This window comes from Ostrinia nubilalis, chromosome 15 (assembly GCF_963855985.1).
Source record: "Ostrinia nubilalis chromosome 15, ilOstNubi1.1, whole genome shotgun sequence".
Lineage (NCBI taxonomy): Eukaryota > Metazoa > Arthropoda > Insecta > Lepidoptera > Crambidae > Ostrinia > Ostrinia nubilalis.
In genome coordinates this window covers 3625165-3648901 of record NC_087102.1, presented here as the reverse complement: position 1 = coordinate 3648901, position 23737 = coordinate 3625165, and the positions used below count along the sequence as shown (strand labels likewise).

General features: G+C 38.3%; 1 protein-coding gene across 1 annotated transcript; it reads left to right on the top strand.

Moving 5' to 3' along the window:
• The first annotated feature begins 609 nt into the window (after positions 1–609).
• LOC135078764 (serine/threonine-protein phosphatase 2A catalytic subunit beta isoform) lies at positions 610–23628 on the top strand. The gene is made up of 7 exons (XM_063973322.1): positions 610–882; positions 4662–4871; positions 12523–12827; positions 15042–15227; positions 16767–16820; positions 18387–18466; positions 19641–23628. Exons 1-6 carry the CDS (start codon positions 781–783, stop codon positions 18457–18459), a joined length of 930 nt encoding a protein of 309 aa, XP_063829392.1. The 5' UTR covers positions 610–780; the 3' UTR covers positions 18460–18466; positions 19641–23628.
• Positions 23629–23737: the final 109 nt, after the last annotated feature.

Below are 23737 nucleotides of genomic sequence, written 5' to 3'. Positions count from 1 at the left end.
AAAAATGTCTTCGAGTGGATAGCATTTAAAGGAGAAGATATTGGTAAAGTTCGTTCCCTGAACCTTGCAGCTTGCACCAGTTTAAAAGTTCATTGTTCTTATTTCTTTCTATAAATTAAATTAATTTGAAATACAAAGATCTTCTTTCTAATAGTCTTCTTCATTTCATTACTATGACCTCTATGACCCAGACCCAGAAGACGCTTGAAGTAAAAAAAGAATGGTGTCTGTCACCTAGCAAAATTTCAAAAGAAAATTCAGCAGTTCAATTTTTCTTTGACGTTCAAGAAAAGTTTTCAGTATTTTATGCAAGTTTATAATAAAATACAAATTATAACTACTGTTTTATAGTTATTCCAGATAATATCGGTAATACCAATAAAATTTGTCTCGCATAATCAGCTAAATGGACCTTAACGTTGAAGCTTTGCAGACCATGGCTAAAGCAAAAATTGTACCTTCAGGTTCATTAAAAGTAAGTTTCTGCTAATTCTTAATAAATAATCAGTCGTTATTTTTGTGACACAATTAATTTAAAATAACTGAACGCATCTATTAGAAGCATCATACAGCAGTTCCAAAAATCACCAGTAGGTGGATTTTGTCGCAAAATTGACGTCACGCAAGTGGTACCTACGCCATTTTGTAAGTGTCCGCCGTAGTCAGTTTTCTGGGCAAAGTGTAAAATAGTTAATTCGCATGGTTTTGTGTACATTTGAGAGATAAAGACATTTCATATCCAAGTTAACGTCTCGTGCGTTAAATCTACAGACACAAAGCATGGAGGACAAGGCGTCGTTAAAAGAACTGGATCAATGGATAGAGCAGCTAAACGAATGCAAGCAATTGACAGAAAATCAAGTAAAAACGTTATGCGACAAGGTAACGTAACATTTTATCTATTGTATAGATTGAAAAATAGATTTACGAAGATATACATACATTACTGTTCGTAGTTTGTCAAAACCTATACACTGCTGAATGATTCATATACCTACTTCAATGGGTAGTAACAACGCGTATAAGTAACGTACTTTAGTCGTAGTTCTAACCATTTAGCGTGTATTTGCAAGCTAATAGTGCTCGTGTATCGTTTCCATCCACTTGGAATCGGTTCTAGCTGCTGAATGCAAGTGTTCTACCACACCCAGGCATCAATTCGTTTTCCGGATTGATGATAGCCTAATTGGTTCAATGATATTTTTAGACCCCGCGGAAATGGTCATAACTTTTATTTGTTGTTTTTTTCCAAAATACCCATGTATGTTTATATTTTTTGGCATATCTGTCATTGATCTTTTCCAAAGAGTGCATCGACGCGCGTCGCCTTTCGGCGCTCATTGATTGACTCTAGGACTGAAGGGGTTTTAGTATTTGTTTTGTTTATAGTTTAGGGTAGGCTCTTCAGTATCCTAAAACCAATAGTAAGCTTGTAAATATTAGTCAATGCAATTTCCATAGTAAACTGATATAATAAACTCATAGAACATACCTTTATTGATCTATGTATGATCTGCCTGGTCATAAATTAGTTTTCAGATTACCTACAAAATTTGCTTTATCTCTAAACACATATGATAATGTGCATAACATTAAATTACACTTAGCCTAAATAAACTGAATTAGATTTGTAATTTGTGTTGGAATACTATGAAATACTTATTTTAACTTATCTTCATAGAGCCAAGGGTTTTTATTTATTTATTTTATAATAAACCTTCTTATATTGGTAATTTAAAATCCACTTGCAATACATGTAGTTGCCATTATTATCAGGAGGATGTTACTGGTGAATGTGCTAATTATTACTATGTGTAAATTTATCCTAAATACATACATGTAATATGTGACTGAATGTTATCTTCGTGGACAGGATTGTTATCATACAACTTGCCTAATTTATGATACTAATTTTAAAACTATCATGACATGGAAAACTGTTACATGTTCATTATGGTATAAATTATACCAAAAAATATTATGCTTTTTTGCAATTTAAAACTTATCTGCACCCCCTCCAATAGTATTTCCAATAGTAACTTTGTCAGGTATAAATGGTTCTACTTCTTCAGGAACATAATTTATTATAAAGCTGAAGGAATCAAAGTATATTATTGCATATTGTTTCATTAGTAGAATATTATTTCATATTCCATTTTCATGAAAAACAGTTTTGTTTTGTACTAAGTATTACCTATTTTAAAACAAGCATTTGATAAAGATCATCAAAGTGTATTTGGTTCAATAATGTGAAGGTCGTTTAGGTATTTATTTATTAAACAGTTTGTATGCAGATTAAATATTAGGATAACATTATGACAGGAAGTGTTTGGCAGGAATTTAAATAGGGCAATGGGCAACATATTTTCAAGAATCATAATAATATTTTCCAATTTTCATTTATTTACATTACAAAGCCAATAACATTGCAAACTGGTAGTTTATTTTAGTGCATTTTATATACCTAACACAGATAAATATAACAAAGGCTATAAACAATGATGAATAGAGAATATAAATGCATTATTTGGTACTTTAGTAGATAACTAGCTAATGCAATTCAGACTATACTTTTTTTTGTTGAAAAATAGCCAGTATTACAACTAGATAAGACCCCACTATGTTTAGCTTGACGTGCCTTGTGGGTTAATTGGTCAATCATTTGTTTGACACAATTGACACACTCCATGTTTATTTGCTCTGATTCGATTGTGGATTTGAGATAATGAATCATTAGCATTTTGAAATGAATCATTATCAAATCATCAGATATTGCAATTGTCCACTCATTGCGATGCAGAAACCTTGAGCTGCCTAGGTTTTGTGTAATTTTTTAGTTAATAGTTAATTTAACTTGAATTAAAAGTCGCATTTGGTTAAACATGCAAGTTAAACAAACCTTTATTTTCTTATTAGCATTTGATATCAATAAAATTACAATTATAGATTTTATTGCTACAATAACAAAATGCTAATTAACCTAGCCTTAGTTGATGTGTAGGTCTTACATGAATGTGTGACCTTCACAATTTACAACGTGCTATAATGACTATTCAAACAAAATACACTTTTAAAGCAAGTTTTGGTTTAAAGTAAGCAAAAGCAAATCCATTTTAAAATATTAATCTGCCCTCTGCATTGTTTAATGCACAAATATTGCTTGTTTGTTATTATTTTTTATTTGTAGTTGTATAATACTCATTTTATTATGTTTAATTTGTATGAAGAAATCTGAAGAATACACAAATTGCAGGTCTAGTCTGCATTTAGGGGTCATACTTCAAGATCAAGTTTGATTTTATTTAACTGTAATACCATTTTCTAGTGACCTCCCAAAATATTAACAAAAAGCAATGATGTTAATTATAAATTCAGAATTCCACACACAATGTATAAGCTGTAGGTGTAGACAGATTCTATTTAAATACTAATATTTCTTCTCTCTTACACCACTCTTTTTTACAATCACAATCAATAGTAATTTATTGTGAATTTAGGGAATCTGATCATCATTAATCTTAAAATCTATTATATCATGAGTACCTAATAGAGGTATTATAGATGACTGAATGAATTTGACTGATGGCAACCATTAATAAGTTGCAAAAACATGTCAAGGTCGAAAGTCAGTGAACTTATCTTTAAGCCACTGATTCTCAATCAAAAAACCATAATCGTCAGTCTCATTAATTGAATTCGGTTATGTAGTCGTATGTGTACCTACCACACCAAATAAAGCTAACTCTGCTGGATAAAGAAAACAAAACCTAGTTGCTGCTAGGCATTAACTACTACGTTAATCAGCTTATCAATGAATGACCTTCCTTTTATTAGTTTGTGATGTATGCAGCGTAAGCCTGTCGCAGGGGCGACTACGTCACAACTTTGGGAACCACTGAAGTAGTTAAAGGACGCGGAGTACCCTCTATGACTAGATAGGGTCGTTGTAGGGGGCAAAAGTACGATGTCACTCAAGCATAAATTAATGAAGCTTAACATCCATTCAGTTAATGAGGTTGCATGTGAAACAATAATTTATATGCCGTGAAGTCTGTGTAGGTAGGTACAATGTGTAATTCATTTGACTTTGACGCGGTTAGATTACATTTTAGCGTTTGCCAAACCAACCATTATAAAGAAGACACAGCAACCTTGACTGCTTTTCTTTAAACATTTCAATATTATTCGATATAATTTTTGCCGTGTGATTCCGGCAGAGTAGAATAGGAGCAACCCCACTTGTTCCGTAGGTGTCGTAAGAAGCGACTAAGGGAGAAACGTACAAACATCAGGCCTCACCAATGTGTCTCTAACATGGGGAGTGTTGGCCAATCCTCCATTTTCCTCTGGTTTTCCTGGTTCCTTTAGTCCTGACTGACATTAGGTCAAATACCTGCTTTGTTCTGCATTCTAAAAAATTACCTGTAGGCCTAGGATGCGCGCCGCGATAAGCGGTTAGCACGCCGTTTTATCGATTTTGTCCATACATTTTGACGTCGATAAAGTATATCACGGCGCGCATCCTAGCCCGGCTGATAAATAATGATGATTCAACACACAAATATTGCATTTTAGCGCCATTTACTTGCGTGTCGAACGCATGCCTTATATGACTGTGGTTAATTTCCTTTTCTTACCTTTATATTTCTTTTTGATTGCAGGCAAAGGAGATCCTGACTAAAGAGTCAAACGTGCAAGAGGTAAAATGCCCGGTGACCGTCTGCGGGGACGTGCACGGTCAGTTCCACGACCTGATGGAGCTGTTCCGCATCGGGGGCCGATCGCCCGACACCAACTACCTCTTCATGGGGGATTACGTCGACCGCGGCTACTACAGCGTCGAGACTGTCACATTGCTCGTCGCTCTTAAGGTTAGTGGATAGAACACGTTTTTGAACAGCAGGAGTTTGGAGGACATAGTTTATTAATAACTAGCTTTCCGCCCGCGGCTTCGCCCGCGTGGAATTTTGTCTGTCACAGAAAAACTTTATCGCGCGCGTCCCTGTTTCAAAAACCGGGATAAAAACTATCCTATGTTCTTTCCCGGGACTCAAACTATCTCTATGCCAAATTTCATCAAAATCGGTTGCGAGGTTTAAGCGGGAAAGCGTAACAGACAGACAGACAGACAGACAGACAGACAGACAGAGTTACTTTCGCATTTATAATATTAGTTGGGATTAGTTGGGATAAATAAATAATAAAATAATAAATATCCTTAGACATTTTACACTGCGCTTCTAGTCCCAAACTAAGCAAAGCTTGTACTATGGGTACTAGACAACGGATATAAACATACTTATATACTTTTTTTTTGTAAATTTATACTTATTATACATAGAAAACACCCAGTCCAATACTAACAAATATGTTCATGCACACAAATGTTTGTACTGTGCGGGAATCGAACCCGCTACCTCCGGAATAGTAGTCCGTTTCGAAGCACTACACCAAACGGCCGACTACGTTAAAATAGGTTCGTGGAATTAGTGGATAAAGTTTTTGTACAACAGGAGTTTGGAGGACATGATACTCAGAAGAGGTTCGTGGTGTCGCCAGTAGGTTCGTGGTAGAGCCAGAACCGTGGTAGACTTGGACACATTTGAGACTTTCTTCTTAGCTTCATTGAAATTTCTTTGACTTCTGTGTTACCATTTTTTGATGGATTGAGGTTAACATACTAGGTTTATGACTAATTTACGGATTTTACCGACGTAAGCAGGTACATTGCAGGATTAAAAACAAAATAAAATTAGAAAAGGTTACCATAAAAATAGATGCCCTTTTTGCGAACGTGTGGATTTGGCCAACAAGGTTTGGTCTTACGTAAAAAATAAATTTTAAATAACTTTCCTATCAGCTACTAACTGCATGCAAGTATCGAAATGACACGTAGAAATAGAACTAGCCCTGATGATGACTCGACTTGGCACAATGAGAATATTAATTAGGCACGTGTAAAGAGAAAGAATACCTATTTCAGTGTGGAAAAGTCGCACATTCGCACTACATTTTCTAATGGCATGTTCCAATAATACTTCGCGTGATACAAGGGATTAAAATCTGTTAGAGCATCTGTCTTGATAAGAGTTTTATAGTGTGTTGAAGTCATAGTTACTTGTGTCTTGAATGTACGCCCATTAACTGTTAAAAAAAAACAACATCAGGGACTTTGGAGTCCAATCTTGTTAGATGACGCGGACGGAACCCTTCGTTTGCGAGACCGACTCGCACTTGAACGGTTCGTATTGTATGTTGCAGACAAGATATCAAAAATCATTTGGCTGACAACTTAAGCTGTAGAATCTAGGTGAATACAATTTGATATCGTGGGAATTACTGTCGCCCAAATACAAAACAGTAACTCGTCATTATGACAATAAGAAACAATATTAGTCAATGAGTCGTAACAATCACATTGTAATTTCACTGTTGATTGTTTATCCTTGATTTAGATTTCACCCCTTTCCTCTTGCTAATATTGTTATGCAAAACTTTTAAAGCTGATGACGTGTCTCGTTTATATCGTCTATTTATGATGTCTGCATTTATAATTCTAAATTAAGTTAACCTCAATTGCAATTATCGATTCTAATTGAACATGGGAATCATGCAATCAATTTATGCAATGATTGTGGGCTGCTTCAAACATTACCTTGCGAAGGAACATAGACACTGTATACCTACTCAATTTAATCTTATCGTTGCTAAAATGCACCACGATAATGCTTGTATTAATCATAACAAATGAAAAATAACAACAAATAGGTATGTATGTTATGTAAAGAATTTATTTCTCAACTTTTTTTGGCAGAAACGAGACAAAAGATGGTTTAGACTTAACAGAAATCGAAACGGTAAAGTTTCTAATATCGCTAAAATAGGTATTGCGTGGGCGATCAGTATTGTCAAATTATAGGCCCAACTTTTTGGTAGAGTACCGAAAGTAATTACAAGTATCCGGATGTAGAAATTACCTCTAATACCTATTTTCTTCGACCTTGAAGTTTTCTCAATCTGAGGATATTGTGGAGAGACCTGTTTCGCTGATAAGCCACTCTTTAACTTGATTTTGATAATGAAAATACAGAGCTCTATCAGTTGCCAGGACTTTGTGGGTTTCATGTATCATTTCGCTACATCAAAGGTTAGCGTGGAGAGATGGAGATAGTGCCTTGAATTAAATAAATAACGATTCCTGCAGCGGAAATAGGCCAATCAAAGACAAGAAGTTAGGATATCCGTAAGTTGCGGACGGTTGTCCAATTTTAGGACACTAACTCGCGGCTCCGTTTCAATGGCACCGGAGGACACCATTGGGTTTTAGGCTGGGTTGCACCATCTTACTTTAACTTTGACAAACGTTAAAAATCTGTCAACTCCTTACAAAAACACCGGTTAACGTTATTGTTACGGTCAAAGTTAGATGGTGCAACTCAGCCTTAGTCTCCGCCCTTCTGGCAGGGAGAAGAATCCCACATAACCCACTGGCAGTTCTCATGGGCCACTGGTCAAAGCATTTCCCGACAAGGAAAAAAAAGTTAAGATATCCGTGATTCTACGATCGTTTATCTTGGCGGAATAAAATTAATTATAAATATTGACCTTTCTGATCAACCTCTCTCTCAGTACTGAAGTAATCGAGTTTTTTTTTATCTTTTGAAAAAATGTTTTAAAGTATATACCTAGAAGAGCACTGACTAAGGAAATGACCCGTACACATGCCGTGATTCATATTTATAGTATAGTCAGGATCAATAAGATTATCAAAAGCGACCTCGGTTGTTTACAATAAGATTGCTCGAGCTATTTGTGTTCGCCACATTATACATGCAAGCCACATTATTGTTTTTTCCGTGAACTTTTACTAGTTACTTAATATCATTCGATTGACCTAATTAGGGTTAAATCAATACGTGGAGTAGAAAAAATGACAACAGAACATGCATTAGTAATGAAGACTTTATTACTTATACATTATGAATTCAAGTCCCTGTCCCTGAGTTTGTTATGGTTTATTTTAGATACACGGGTTTCTACCTTTTTTTAACCAATAGTAAGATGGGTTTTTAGGATAGGTTATTATAGGTTATTTATGAACATTGTCGTCTTTATCTTTAGGTAGTTAGGCCAATTAGACCACTTGGTGCACTGTGAAGGTTAATTTGTCACTATTTTGTCTGGTTGCGTTGTGTTTTCTAAACATTTCATCCAACCACTAGAATGGAAAAGATTCTCACGCTTGTTCTTCCCGCACAATATGGAATTAGCTATCGGCTATGGGTTTCCAATTTCTCAAAAGTGACTTAATAAAGTACTTTCCTTGCGTCATTTGAAGTAAAATTAACAGCGGTCTGTTGTTTTTTTAATCAACTAAATATCTAAAATCAGCAGCAAAGTTTTAATGAACCTCATTTGTTTATTAATCTATGGATTGTTAGTGATGTAACATGTGCTCAATACCGGTGAAAGATTGGATCGGTCGCGTCTGGTTTGTGTGTATGCAAATTTTATTTATTCGCAACACCAACTGTGGACGCGACCAACGGATTGCGCGAAACCGTTCTTAGGCCAGTTTAAAATACTATTAAAATAACTGTGGCTTGCTTTCTTTGTAGATCTACCAGTTTGTTTATGGTTAGAAACATAAACAGTTGAACCAATGAAAAAGGGCGTTGTCAGCAGAACCATGGTATGGAAATCCATAGGCTTGCGTTTTTCAGAAGATTTTAACTGAATCTATAACTAACACTCAGGCCTATTAAATCAACTGGCTGTTACGCGACTCGGATAACAAAAGGATATTGTGTTGCCCCTTCTTGGAAAATGATTTTCCTGGATTAAAAAGTATCCTGTAACATTCTGGGTATACTTAATTCCTATACCGGCTGGCTGGAGTTTTGAATATAGATGGAAAAAGGAATATGGAGCAAAAATTCTTTACATTACTAATCAGCCTCGATAATAAAGTCGTATGTTATTGTATTGAAGATACAAAACTAGTAACGCCCCATTTCTTGTGTACGTGAGTGGAGACAATTTCCTTATCTGCCGTATCTGAGACGGTTTGGTCACTGTGTATATTACTGTCTTATCAACCAGATCATATCGCGGTTTACTTTCACTGGATAGATAGGGCTTAAAAGAAATTCAGATTTAACGAGCCATCGCGGCCTGAGACAATTTTTGATATTCTTCTTTCTTAATCGACTATTTATAACAAACAAGATCTAATTACTTTTTTCATTAGTTTTTCCGTACCGAATAATAAATAAGAAAGTACTCTGTAATTCCCACTCACAAATTGAAACGAATTCAAAATCAATTACCAAAATTAAGTTTGGAGCGAAATTTGTTTTCCCAAACTATGGAAAGCTTATGTACTCTATGCTAGGCTGCACGCTACATTGCGATTATTTTACAATTTTATTTGCATTGGCATTTCATTCAACAATACAAACTCGTGTTTAGTTGTTATTGGGCAATCACGAAGTTTTGATTGACAGATTTTTTTTTCAAATACTAGCACAACTTCTGAAAATGTATATCGACTTGAGTCTCTATCTATCTCTCGCAGTTGACATGAACGCTGAGTAAAGAGTAGCCTGCATTTGTTTTATTTCGTAGTTGAACAAACTCTGCTAGGGAGGCACTGTATACACTGCCTCCTATATTGTAGTGCAGTCCTTTGCACTTAAAATGTACTCGTTTGTTGACGTATACAGATTTTATTTGACACGTGAGTCTCGTCACTACATCATTTGATGCCATTTTGATCAATTGTTCGCAATTGAAATGATCCCGTCTATTATTTAACTTCATATTACAAACAACATACGACATAATTTGTACGTACGCCCACATAAAAACGCTACTGATATGTGGTCTAGATAGTTGTAAACATATTAGACACGTGGTCTGCTTGGAAGGATAACACAAAGATCATTAATTTCACTTTTCCTTCAAGGAGTGTTAGTGCAGTCACTAAGTGACCGATAATGTCCGGCTAAAGGGTTGTAGACACTGTTGGTGCCCATACGATACAAAAGCGACGGGTCATCTCTGACTTTAGTGGTGTTAATTTCTATACATAGGTACCTTGTTTTTCTACTTTAGTCCCTAGATCTCCAAGATCAGACTTTTTCTGACTTCTTCTCTAAGCAGAGTGTCATTAACTCTCGCTTGACCACAGACCGATTGTCACAGAATGTGGATCCAAATTCTTAATTATCTTAATAATTCTTCAAGCTAGCTCAAGATTTGGTGCGTGGAATTATGATTTTTCACTTTGTTAAGCCTAACTTCTATAACTTTTTTTTATGCATAAAAAGGCAGTTATTTGACCATAATCGCATCTGATGAACTCTAGGCGTTATTGACGCTATTATGTATTTTGCTTTTATAAATTCACGTTTCGTCGTCGTCGTTTCAGCCAAATGACGTCCACTGCTGGGCAAAGGCCTCCCCCAAGGTTTTCCAAAATTCACGTTTAATATGATTTAAATGCTAAACTTTTTCTCAATAGTATTTAAAGTACGCAGCGAATGTACATTTTAGTCTATTCAAATTAATATTCATCACCGCAGATCACAGTATTAATGTGTTCTGATGTAATAATAACATTCCTTTACATATAATTTTCCTGTTACTTAGGAATGCATGCACAATAATAGAACAATGCTTAAAATTTTAGGTTACGTATCATTTAACTAAACAAAAAATAAGGATCTGAAAGACAAGTGCACAAGTATTATGTACTTTTATTTTTATTCTTTCTTAATGTACCTACAGACTTGAAGGTAAACAAACACTGGAATCTTTTGAAGTAGTAAAAAATGCTATTTTGCACGAAAATGTATGCATACTAAGAGTACCCAAGGCGTCATAGCGTTTCAGTATTTACGATTGCATTACTTTGCGAGATCTTCCATGCATATAGGATTGGCTGGCTGTCTGTAAAAGATGCGTCTCCGACAGAACCTATGTTATTATTATTATGCAATCTAAATAAAGTATACTCTACTTTAATATAAGTAAAATATGCTCTAGATTTTTGGTTAGCTTATGTGCTATCAAGTAGTGTTGATAAAATTTAAATTAGTCTGCAGATTGTGAGGTCATCATGACTAAGATATCAAATATTATTACTATTAAAACTATAACGTAAGTCTCATTGACTGTGGTTTAATTAGGTATGCAATTAATTATTATAAACACCAGAAATACATGTCAGTAATTATTTTTTATATCAATACGTGATTTTGTATTTCATTGTTATCTCGTCAATCGTGACTTCTACATCTTCTTATTATAGTTACATACAATAATTACACCTAGAATATGATGATTTCACACCTCGGTAAAAACTAACACACTAACTGAGACTTCTCTTTTCTAGACATACTGCAAATGTTTTAGCACCCAAATTGCCAATGTTTAGTCTATGGCCTTTTTAGTCTATGTTGTCTTTGAATAAGTACACGTGTACTCACCGTAAAACTTGTAAACTATTTTATACCTACGAGCAAAGGTTGATGAGTATCAATGATATTGACCTTGTTCTAATGTCAAAATACCTACTTGTTTTGACTACACAATATAGGAAACAGCTAATCAATAAGCAGTCAATTAATTATTATGTAAACATACTATATTTTTCTCTTTCTGTCGCTAAAGAATGTTTATATTATGTATACCATTTCTAAGTGTTTTAGTTATAAATTGGATGTATTAGGTAACAGACGATGTTTATTATCTAATTGCATTATATTCAGTCCGCATGGATGCCGGTTACGAATACGTAACATGATACATGACGATATGTATAAGGCACTATTTACATAGATTATTGAATTTGACGCATCTAATAGAATATAGTAAAGATCTTCATTTTCTGACGAATATTTCATCAGGGGTATCAACGCAAACCACTACGTAACCCGTGAAACGATGAAAATATTGGCCTTACAAAATTGTCTGTAATTTTTGCTTACATAAAACAACATAAATAAAACTAGGAATATGAGTTTTGTGTCGTGCCTTAGTTGCGTTTCAAAGAGTTGTTTAGATGCGTCGTAAGCGCTATATAGTTGAGTCAATGATATAGAGCTATTTTTAGACTAGAACCAAGTTAAATGGCTACTTCAGCGTTTTAAAAATAAAGATTTGTAACAAAACAACGGAATTAGCGAGCGTAGCCTAAGGCTCTTCGGCTCAGTCCTACCTGATAAATCCACGAAAGTATTTCCTACCAAATTACCAATAGTTCTTTGGGTAAAATTTCACTACCGAAAAAATACTTTATCACTACTTTACACTATCAGTAGAACTAAGCAGTAGAATCACGGGCAATGCATGGTTACATTCGTTGATTGCTGAGCATGTGTTACATGGAAATCAATAATCATAATGACAATACATTCCTCTTAGTTAAAATTACCCAATGAGATGTATCAATCCTACCGCTAAAATTTCAAGCTTCTATTAATAACATGTACTGATTCTGACCTTCCTCCCTTGCAGGTCAGATACCGCGAGAGAATAACGATCCTGCGCGGCAACCACGAGTCGCGCCAGATCACGCAAGTGTACGGCTTCTACGACGAGTGCCTGCGCAAATACGGCAACGCCTCCGTCTGGAAGCACTTCACCGACTTGTTCGACTTCCTGCCGCTGACGGCGCTGGTCGACGGCCAGATCTTCTGCTTGCACGGCGGGCTCAGTCCTTCCATCGACACGCTGGACCACATCCGAGCGCTCGACCGCTTGCAAGAGGTGCCTCACGAGGGGCCCATGTGCGATCTGCTCTGGTCCGACCCTGATGACAGGTGAGCCACATTGCAGCTACTTGTAGGAGACGGCGACATTGATGATAGACGAGCTACTCCCGTTAGTTAGCCACAGACACAGCAGGAGATAGCGAGACGCGGTATGATAATAGGTTACGGCGATCCTGATGACAGGTCATTAAAACTTGCAGAGACTGTGGGACGCGGTTTGATAGTAACATAAGGCATCCTCGATGACAGGTGACTTGTAGGAGACGGCGAGACGTGACATGATAGTAGGATACGGCGAGGCGTGACATGATAGTAGGATACGGCAACCGGGGTGACAGGTGCGCGCCCGACCGTCTGCAGGAGGTGCCCCACGAGGGGCCCATGTGCGATCTGCTCTGGTCCGACCCTGATGACAGGTGAGCCACGTTGCAGCTACTTGCAGAAGACGGCGACACCGATGATAGACGAGCCACTCCCGTTAGTTAGCCACAGACACAGCAGGAGATAGCGAGACGCGGTATGATAATAGGTTACGGCGATCCTGATGACAGGTCATTAAAACTTGCAGAGACTGTGGGACGCGGTTTGATAGTAACATAAGGCATCCTCGATGACAGGTGACTTGTAGGAGACGGCGAGACGTGACATGATAGTAGGATACGGCGAGGCGTGACATGATAGTAGGATACGGCGAGGCGTGACATGATAGTAGGATACGGCGAGGCGTGACATGATAGTAGGATACGGCAACCGGGGTGACAGGTGCGCGCCCGACCGCCTGCAGGAGGTGCCCCACGAGGGGCCCATGTGCGATCTGCTCTGGTCCGACCCTGATGACAGGTAAGCGAGATGTTAGGTAGTCACTTTCAGGAGACGGCGACACCGATGATAGACGAGCCACTCCCGTTAGTTAGCCACAGATACAGCTAGATTACTTACTTGACTTAAGATCCTATGTCCCCTAGATGAGGCAGAGGGCGTCCACAACAGTCCTCCATCGCGTTCGGCCTTGAGCTTTGCGTTTGATCTCACTCCTTGCCGATTTTCTTCGCCTCGTTTGCTACAGTACGCCGCCAAGTTTGCTTGGGGCGACCACGTTTGCGAGATAGCTAGATGCGGTATGATAAATAGGTTACGGCGACCCTGATGACAGGTAAGACTGCTAATCATTGAAATTTGAAGGAGACGGTTAGACGCGATATGATAGTAGGATACTGCGATCTTGATAACGAGTGAGGCCTTTAGCTGGCCCCAACTATGCCCTTAGGTTTTTTTACTAAGGCCGAGCCTATTAAAGACGACTCAACAAAAGCCGTAGTAACAAGGTGGCTCTAAATTCATCGAGGGCAGTATGTGGTACTTATTCAATCCATTGGCAAGTCAACTAATGTAATTTGTTGGCGAGATTTTCAACAGCAGTTCTTTTCTCGGCAATAATAATTACAGCATTTTTCCATCCATCAGTGTTAAAAAACGGTGTACAATAATTGAACATTAGTTTCTTTTAGATTGGCTAATGAACATACTTGAAGCGAGAAGATGCGATTGTGTTCGTTAGTACTGTCGAGTTATGAGTTGTTAGAAATACAAGCTATAAACGCAGCAACTGTGTATTGTGTTGTCATTTGAAAAGGGCGTCCTTTGATATATGACACATCAACAAAGATGTGAAATTCAGAATATTTTTGTCCTTGAGGCTGTCATAAGATAATTCAATTTGCAGAGCAACACTGACAGAGTAATTTGCACGTTTACCGCTTGAAAACAAATAGAAGTATTACTACGTATCAAGGTCGCCTTTAAGTATAGGTTTGAAGTAGGTAATTATCGCGGCGATTATGGTAAAAACTCGACACGTTCTGTCTCCAGTACGCATTATCTTTGACTGCTGAAGCTATCTTACTGTGCGGTTGATTAATATTGATTTTTGATTGTGATAGTTGTGGATGATAAAATTATTATTGAGGTACCTATATGTATGGTAAAAAAAGGTACTGATGCATAATATTATTATACTGATGAATTAAATTCGAAGGTTAGCGAACCACGTAAACACTATGTTTTTTGGTTACAGTGCATGCAACGGTTACGTTTACAGCTCGCTAATGAGTACCCGGATTTAGCCAGACTACGGAATGCATACAGGACCTAAGAAAGTACTTTTGGCTTGTCTTAATTCGAGATGCGGATGGGGCATCTACTTATCCATCCTCACAATCTTTTTCTGTAACCATAGACTAATCTCATTTCTTTGGCCCACAGAGGCGGATGGGGCATATCTCCCCGTGGCGCGGGCTACACCTTCGGGCAGGACATCTCGGAGACGTTCAACCACAGCAACGGCCTGACGCTCGTGTCCCGCGCGCACCAGCTCGTCATGGAAGGCTACAACTGGTGCCACGACCGGAACGTCGTCACCATCTTCTCCGCGCCCAACTACTGCTATAGGTGAGTCTCGTCTCACTTGAGACGTCACCACAGCCACGGGCTGACGCTCGTGTCCCGCGCGCACCAGCTCGTCATGGAAGGCTACAACTGGTGCCACGACCGGAACGTCGTCACCATCTTCTCCGCGCCCAACTACTGCTATAGGTGAGTCTCGTCTCACTTGAGACGTCACCACAGCAACGGGCTGACGCTCGTGTCCCGCGCGCACCAGCTCGTCATGGAAGGCTACAACTGGTGCCACGACCGGAACGTCGTCACCATCTTCGCGCCCAACTACTGCTATAGGTGAGTCTCGTCTCACTTGAGACGTCACCACAGCCACGGGCTGAAGCTCGTGTCCCGCGCGCACCAGCTCGTCATGGAAGGCTACAACTGGTGCCACGACCGGAACGTCGTCACCATCTTCTCCGCGCCCAACTACTGCTATAGGTGAGTCTCGTCTCGCACTTGAGACGTCACCACAGCCACGGGCTGAAGCTCGTGTCCCGCGCGCACCAGCTCGTCATGGAAGGCTACAACTGGTGCCAACTACTACTATAGGTAAAAATAGTTAACGGGACTATTCCCACCTCTCGTTCCCACCACTGCAACTCCTGTGTAGCCAGGATCTACAGCTTGACCGCCATAAAAACCCAACCAATGAAGGTCAAGTTTGTCCCGGGGTAAAGTTAAACTGTCATTGGACCCGCAACGAAATTAATCAGAAGAATATAGAAGTTCGAAATTAAGGTTCGACTTCCCTCCATTGCAAAGCGGATGACAGGTAAAAATAGTAATTCAACTAAAGGACGGCTTAAAGATAAGGCTTCCCCCAAGGATTTCCACAATGATCGGTCCTGCGCTGTCTGCATCCAGGTGCTTCCCACGACCTTCACGAGATCGTCGATCCACCGAGCTCCAGGTTATATTTGGGGGGTATAGTACGTCGGCATAGTATAATAATGAGTACTGCCAGGCCTGTTCATCTCCGCGAGTTTGCATCGAAAACAAAACACGCGCGACTACACCTCCTGAGATATCTAATCGACAGGACAATCACGAGCGAGCATTGATTCACGCACGTGTATTCTTCACCCATTTGCATTGTAAAGACAATAAACTATGTATGTAAAAACGGTCTTGTAATTAATACTGTGCAGTATTTTAACTGCCTGAATAATAATAGAAACAAAATAAAATTCATGCTTAATTCATGTATTTCCTCCGCCATTTTCCGCAGTTTGGCAGCTCACGTAACACATAATTTTACCAAAGTCAGCCCTATGGCTTCGGCGCAGTACCGATCACTGACGTTTGTCAACAAAATGGTGCTCGACTCTTGAGACAAGCTAAATTACACCATATTGTTAACAACGTTGAGCACACATTTTTTTTAAATACCTTTGCGAAGAAAACCTGTACGTAGTACTTATTCTGTGGTACTGCGTACAATATGGCCGCTCCCTGAGCCCCCCGCCCGCTGTTAGTTACCTCAGTTGCCAACTGCCAAGCCCATTTGTTTGTAATATTCTCTGACTAATGTTGTTTTGTTTGTTTCAGATGCGGCAATCAAGCCGCTATTATGGAATTGGATGATGCGCTTAAGTACTCATTGTAAGTATTGCACAATTTACTTTTATTTTTATACATATTTACCATTTATTTATTTACAAGATTTTTAGCTCCATTGAACTTTCGAGTTTTTTAAAATAATGAAGGAATATTAAGCAGTGTACATTTGGTAAACAAATTGTAGAAAAAAACAAGTCTTAGGTGTAGATTGTATTTATTATTCAATCATTTATAAAGACTGAATATCTTGGGATGATTATAAGCGCAAAGTGATGACGTAGAATTGGATCAAAGCATCCATATTCTCGATCGCCAGTCGATCTGCTCTGTGGATATTGAAGTTTATGACCTGGCCATAAGGTCCACAATCGCGTGATGGTGTTAGACTAGTTTTTAACGTGTATGTGTGGTTGCAGCCTGCAGTTCGACCCGGCCGCCTTATTATAGATTGCATTTGTTTTTAACATTTTTAAATTCAGAATCTATTGGAATGATTAGAAGCGCAAAGTGATGACGTAGAATTGGATCAAAGCATCCATATTCTCGATCGCCAGTCGATCTGCTCTGTGGATATTGAAGTTTATGACCTGGCCATAAGGTCCACAATCCCGTAATGGTGTTATAGACTAGTTTTTAAACTGTGTGTGTGGTTGCAGCCTGCAGTTCGACCCGGCCGCCTTATTATAGATTGCATTTGTTTTTAACATTTTTAAATTCAGAACCTATTGGAATGATTAGAAGCGCAAAGTGATGACGTAGAATTGGATCAAAGCGTCCATATTCTCGATCGCCAGTCGATCTGCTCTGTGGATATTGAAGTTTATGACCTGGCCATAAGGTCCACAATCGCGTGATGGTGTTAGACTAGTTTTGAACGTGTGTGTGGTTGCAGCCTGCAGTTCGACCCGGCCGCCTTATTATAGATTGCATTTGTTTTTAACATTTTTAAATTCAGAATCTATTGGGATGATTAGAAGCGCAAAGTGATGACGTAGAATTGGATCAAAGCGTCCATATTCTCGATCGCCAGTCGATCTGCTCTGTGGATATTGAAGTTTATGACCTCGCCATAAGGTCCACAATCCCGTAATGGTGTTATAGGCTAGTTTTTAAACTGTGTGTGTGGTTGCAGCTTGCAGTTCGACCCGGTCGCCTTATATATTGCATTTGTTTTTATCATTTTTAAATTAAGAATCTATTGGAATGATTAGAAGCGCAAAGTGATGACGTAGAATTGGATCAAAGCGTCCATATTCTCGATCGCCAGTCGATCTGCTCTGTGGATATTGAAGTTTTGTGACCTGGCCATAAGATCCACTTTAGCATAGCAGTGTTATAGACTAGTTTTTAACTTGTGTGTGTGGTTGCAGCCTGCAGTTTGACCCGGCCGCCTTATTATAGATTGCATTTGTTTTCAACATTTTTATAATCAGAATCTATTGGAATGATTAGAAGCGCAAAGTGATGACGTAGAATTGGATCAAAGCGTCCATATTCTCGATCGCCAGTCGATCTGCTCTGTGGATATTGAAGTTTATGACCTCACCATAAGGTCCACTATCGTATGGTAGGGTTATAGAGTAGTGGTTGATGTATGTGTGGTTGCAGCCTGCAGTTCGACCCGGCTCCGCGGCGCGGCGAGCCGCACGTGACGCGGCGGACGCCCGATTATTTCATGTAGACTGCATGTGAGTATTGAAAAATCGAACCTATTATAACCACGTAAGGTCAAGATTGCTTTGTATCAAATACTACATGACATATGTTTTGACTCCGCCCACTTATATTTATTGCAAAATCGAACCTATTACAATCAATCACAAGGTCTATAATAATTGCGAAGTCTAAAATACTACGTAATTATACATTGTGTCTTCGCCCATCTGTAATGCCCTTCTTCTGCAATATTTGACATGTAAAGTTCTTATTTAATTCTACATCAATTTTTTGGTTCACAAAAGCAGAAGTCTTGGTTCACCAAGCCGTGTTACTTATTGAATATGAAGGCGATATTTCCATTGCAATATTATTCTCAGTTCCACCATTAGCTGTGGATACAACTTGTCTAAAAACGGACTGGAATAACAACTTTTGACTTTCACTGGCCTTGCAGATTCAATTCTAAAAAATATGTTACGCGTGTGATAAAAATTGCAAGTGCAAGTAAACAAAACGAGGTATTTTGAAATCTGAGTCATAAAGCTGTAAAATTGTTGATTAGATAGATTTTATCGATCGGCAAATGACGTCATCGGATATATCTTTCACACAGCTCTAGAATAACTAAAGATTCGATTCATTAATTTGTCAGCGGTTTGATAAAATTTTCTATTAAATCTTCAAATGATACTACAAATTACGCACAATTTTTATCGTGATGTCATATTTAATCGGAATTAAACTGCACGTGAATTATTCCACGGTCACTAACATAAGTTTATACATACATTCGTATTCACAAACATTACTATTACTATGAGGTCTCACAGTGCGTATGGACGCACAGGGTCACACACGAACCAATCACAGCGCTCTATTCAACGCTGTGGGTTCGATTTGCTGCTTCACTTAGGCAAGCATCGTTTGTGAATACGGGTGATATTTTTAAATGTCAGATCAATCCTTATTTACCAAGTTTTGCCACTTGTCTAGGGAGGGCTGAAGTTCGAAAGAGGATTGGAATAAAACTCATAAAACATTTATTTTTGCAAATAGGCTTTTAAAAAGCACTTTTACACGTCCCAATATTAACCCTACCACTGCTTCGGGACAATAAATGGGCCAGTGCTGAGAAGAAGCAGCGCAAGAAATAATTTTTAGGTCCTTTTTAAAGCTAGATATTAATCTATGTTCTTGTTACAGCGGTGGCGCATATCAAGCAGCGCACGCGCCGGGCGACGCCGACCAACGGAGCCGCCGCAGCTACGGAATACAATATCGACACACACTGCCGCCGGCCCTTCGGCCATTTGCTACTCGACGGTCTACCCTGCAAAACGATTCCAATATCTTATGTTTACTTGTCTCTCTCGCTCGTGTCTGTATTCTAGGCTGAGAGAGCAGTAGGAGAATATATCGAAGACGTTTTGCAGAGTAGTTCGTTTTGCATTGTTAGGATCTAGGCCGACGAATGTTTTTGCAAGCAACACGAGTTCTAAAAATTTTAATATATCATTGATAATTTACGCTGCGATATTTGACCGATAAAACATTCGTCGGCGCTAGATATTTAGGCGAGAACGGAAACCCAGAGATTCCTTTACCGCCGCAATAATCGCAAAGTTGGATTAAAAAATTACAGTAGGCACTTATTGATTACTCAGGAACTAATAATATTGAGTTGTTGTATAACGGTGGTCCAGTATGTACTCGCCAATAGGTAAATGTAGTAGTGAAATCCTTTCTCTCTTGGTCGAGGCTTGGCGGTGCCAACCATGTTTGCTACTAGTGTATTATCTGCAATTCCGTGGCGTGTCCTACTTAAAATAATTGTCCCCTTTCCCGGTGAGATGCGACCATATTTGTGCGGCAGTAAGCCCATACATTCGACATCAAAGTTCGAACATACCCAAGCGGTCAGTCGATTTAAAATCTAGTAAGTCTACCTTGCCAAACATTTTCGATGTACTCTGTCCGTTTCGTTCACTCGTGTCCGTGTTTCGGGTAGAGTGAGAGAGATGGACACAAATATCGAAATAGTTTTGTGTGTAGTCGCAGCAGTCACACAACGTCTCCCGCGAACGTCTATCGACTAGCCCTTTCACCCGATAGTCTACATGACGCGTGTAAATATGTTCGATACGTGTATTACAATGACACGTTTTTTACAACAAAATTACAACCGCTCCGAGTGTCGAATCACATAGTAAAATCCGTGAGAATGTGCGAGTTTGATGCCTAGTCAATGTGTGTTCCGTATAACATTTCGTTCATGAAAACTCGAGTTTTATTGCACCGTTCTAATTGACAATTTTGTCTCATTCTGACAATTCCATTGCTCCGTGATGAACTGACAAGACGGTTGATTGAAACGGTGGTGTAAAACTGAATTTATGTGAAAAAATGTGGATAATTTCCAGTAGATTATCTAAATTGCGCGAGCTCCCTCGGTCGCGCTGCGTGTCAGGAGTCGAGCGAGGTTCGGCCGCTGTCCAGGTTATCGAGTCGTGCCTATTCGTTTATTAATCGAGTAAAATATAATCGACTCGATCTAGATCGTGCCCGAACGCTGCTCGTACGCAAAATGGGGGGCATGGTGCCCAGTATTAGCCGGTTTCATACCTGTATGATATTATCGGGCGTGTCCATCCATTATGTTCCCCTATTTCTGGCGTGAAACATCGTGAGACATTTTTATAGCGACTCGGGTACATTCTGGCACAATGTTAGTTTCGTCTGCATACACAAAAGTAATATTCACAGATCCAGACGCGTTCGCGTCCAGTGTCTCGCGATGTCTTTTCGCTTCGCCATCGCTATGGTTTCCAACAGTGCATTTCAAATGGGGAGGAAAGTGAGCAGTCATCCTGCGCGAATTGTCTGTGGTACTCGACCCGCGGTTATTGGTCGAAGCCATTATATGTGAACGAATAACCGCGGGTGCCTTGGATATTGATGAAAATAGAGTTCTTGCCGCTTCCACTGTTTCCGCTGTTGCCGAATTTGTTAAGGTATCCAACTGGGTAGCATGATGGCGTCTCGAGTACCACAGACTCGCAAGGATGGGTGGTCCGGCCGCGGCGCCGCCCCGCTGTAGTTGTTTATGTTGGTATGTTCATAGCAGCCCGGGTCGCCCTCATTATTGTATGTAATATTTACGATGTATCGGATACATAGACCTCATTAAACAGCGTACATTTGCTAACAAGGTAGTTTTATTTCGCAACCGACTCACCATCGTTCACGACCGAATGGACATACCACCATACACTCGTTTTAACCCTTGGTGACCAATTCACACACTCACCACATTTAATTCCCAATGGATCTTATTTCGTTTCGTTCAGACTCGTAGGTGTTAGAAAGGAGCTACTTATAACGTTGATCTAAGTTCCAGTAAATTGATGATTGTCATTTTTTATGATTATTTTTAGTTAAAACCTTTACATTTTAATTGGAATGAATTTTACGGTTTGATAGCTAATTTTACGCGTACCGACAATTTATAAAATATCTCACGAGAATACGTTTCAACAACACAATGCTGTGTGAACATTTGTGGTAATAGTGAGCATTTAATTTTATGTCAGAATGGTGAAGATTTGATGAGGTAGTTATCGGAGTAAAGTATTAAGATTAATATGTGACGTCCAGAGACCATTCTGCCATAAAATGACTTAACAAAGTGCATTTCGAGATTAATTTTTCAAAATTCTCCTTTTCTTGTGCCACAGTACCTGTACAACATGGAATAAAGTGTTTCACAAGAGTGGAGCTTTAATGTTTTTTTATTTACTATTTTTCATTAATTTTAGGTAATTGTGTAAATACCTAAAGATCAAGATCAGTAATAGGTTGTTATCTTTTAAAATAAGTTTCGAATATGTCCCCTTAATTCACTCATTTCACAATTTTATTCTTAAACGGAAGGTAAGTATCAAATTATAATTTTTATGTGAGTGCATACAGGCTGATTTTTGAGATAGGACAGTTCAAGAAGGTATTTTTTAACCATTGTTACAGAAAAAACATTCTACATTATTATACTTTTCACGTGATTTTAATTTCATCCATATACCTAATTATAATTCATTTGTTACACTAATTTTGTTCATTTATAAAGTTTTTTGATGCCATTGATCCTGTTTCCGATAAGGATAATTAAAAATTCTTTCTCGGGACCAACTGAGGTTTGAGTACTATAAACAGAATTATTTTTGTCATAATCGTATGACAGTGTGCTTGGCAAAAAAGGCTAAATTCAAAAACTGTACAAAGAGGTACAAAGTATGTTTTGCTGTAGGTACAATGCTTACAAGGTACCTACTTTCTGTTCTATCTCAGAAATCCGTCCTGTATAGTGATGCGTTGAAATTGAAAGGTGTTTTATACTGAGGGAAACATCTATTAGGTTATGAATAAATCTAAAAGTGGCAATATTATTGTTTTAAAATTTTCCTACTCATTTATTAGCCTAGATGCCTAGTTTCACTTTGAAATGAGGGTGTTTTTGATATACTGACAAAAGCAATTTTATATTCCATGTAGCAAACATATACTTATTAGAATTACGAAGTTTCTTTTGTCAGTGCCATCCTCTAAGAACGTTCTGGCTTATAGAATCGATTTATGGGTTTTATATTTTCAAATTGCACTATAATTTGTAAAAAACTAAAACGTGTGAACTAATCCATACAAAGACTTTACCCACCAATGACATCTGAAGCCACACGTTACGTTGATATAAGTATTAAGTATGTTAGTTATAGGTAAAAAAATAATTATAATACCGAAAATACAAAAAAAGAAATTATGTATGATGTGGAGCTTCGTCCGCGTGAAATAAGTGATATTGGATCTTGATGTTTTTGCATGGTTGGTTCGACTGCTTTCCTAGCGTTATTTCACCCATTCGAAGCTCGAAATAATTTAAGGCTTTCCTGGCAAACCGCATAGACTTTCAATCCAACATTCAATGAATACAATAACTTGTGTGGAGCGAGTGTTCGAAATGTAGTTAGATGGAGTGCAGACTGTTGATATTGCGCCGTTTATATTTGATAGTATTCAAACCTCTGAGACGCTACATGGCAATAATAAAATGTAAACACAAAACCGTTAAATAATTTATTCTTGCAACTGTACTATGCCCGTTGGAGGATTAGATAATAAATAAAATTAATTATAAAAAGGATCTTTTATTTTCAAGTAAAGGTTATTTTAAACCCTAGCTAGAGAGGATATCATAATTTTGAAATTTCATTTTATGTTTCGAACTTATTTTAATTGCTCGGTGAAAA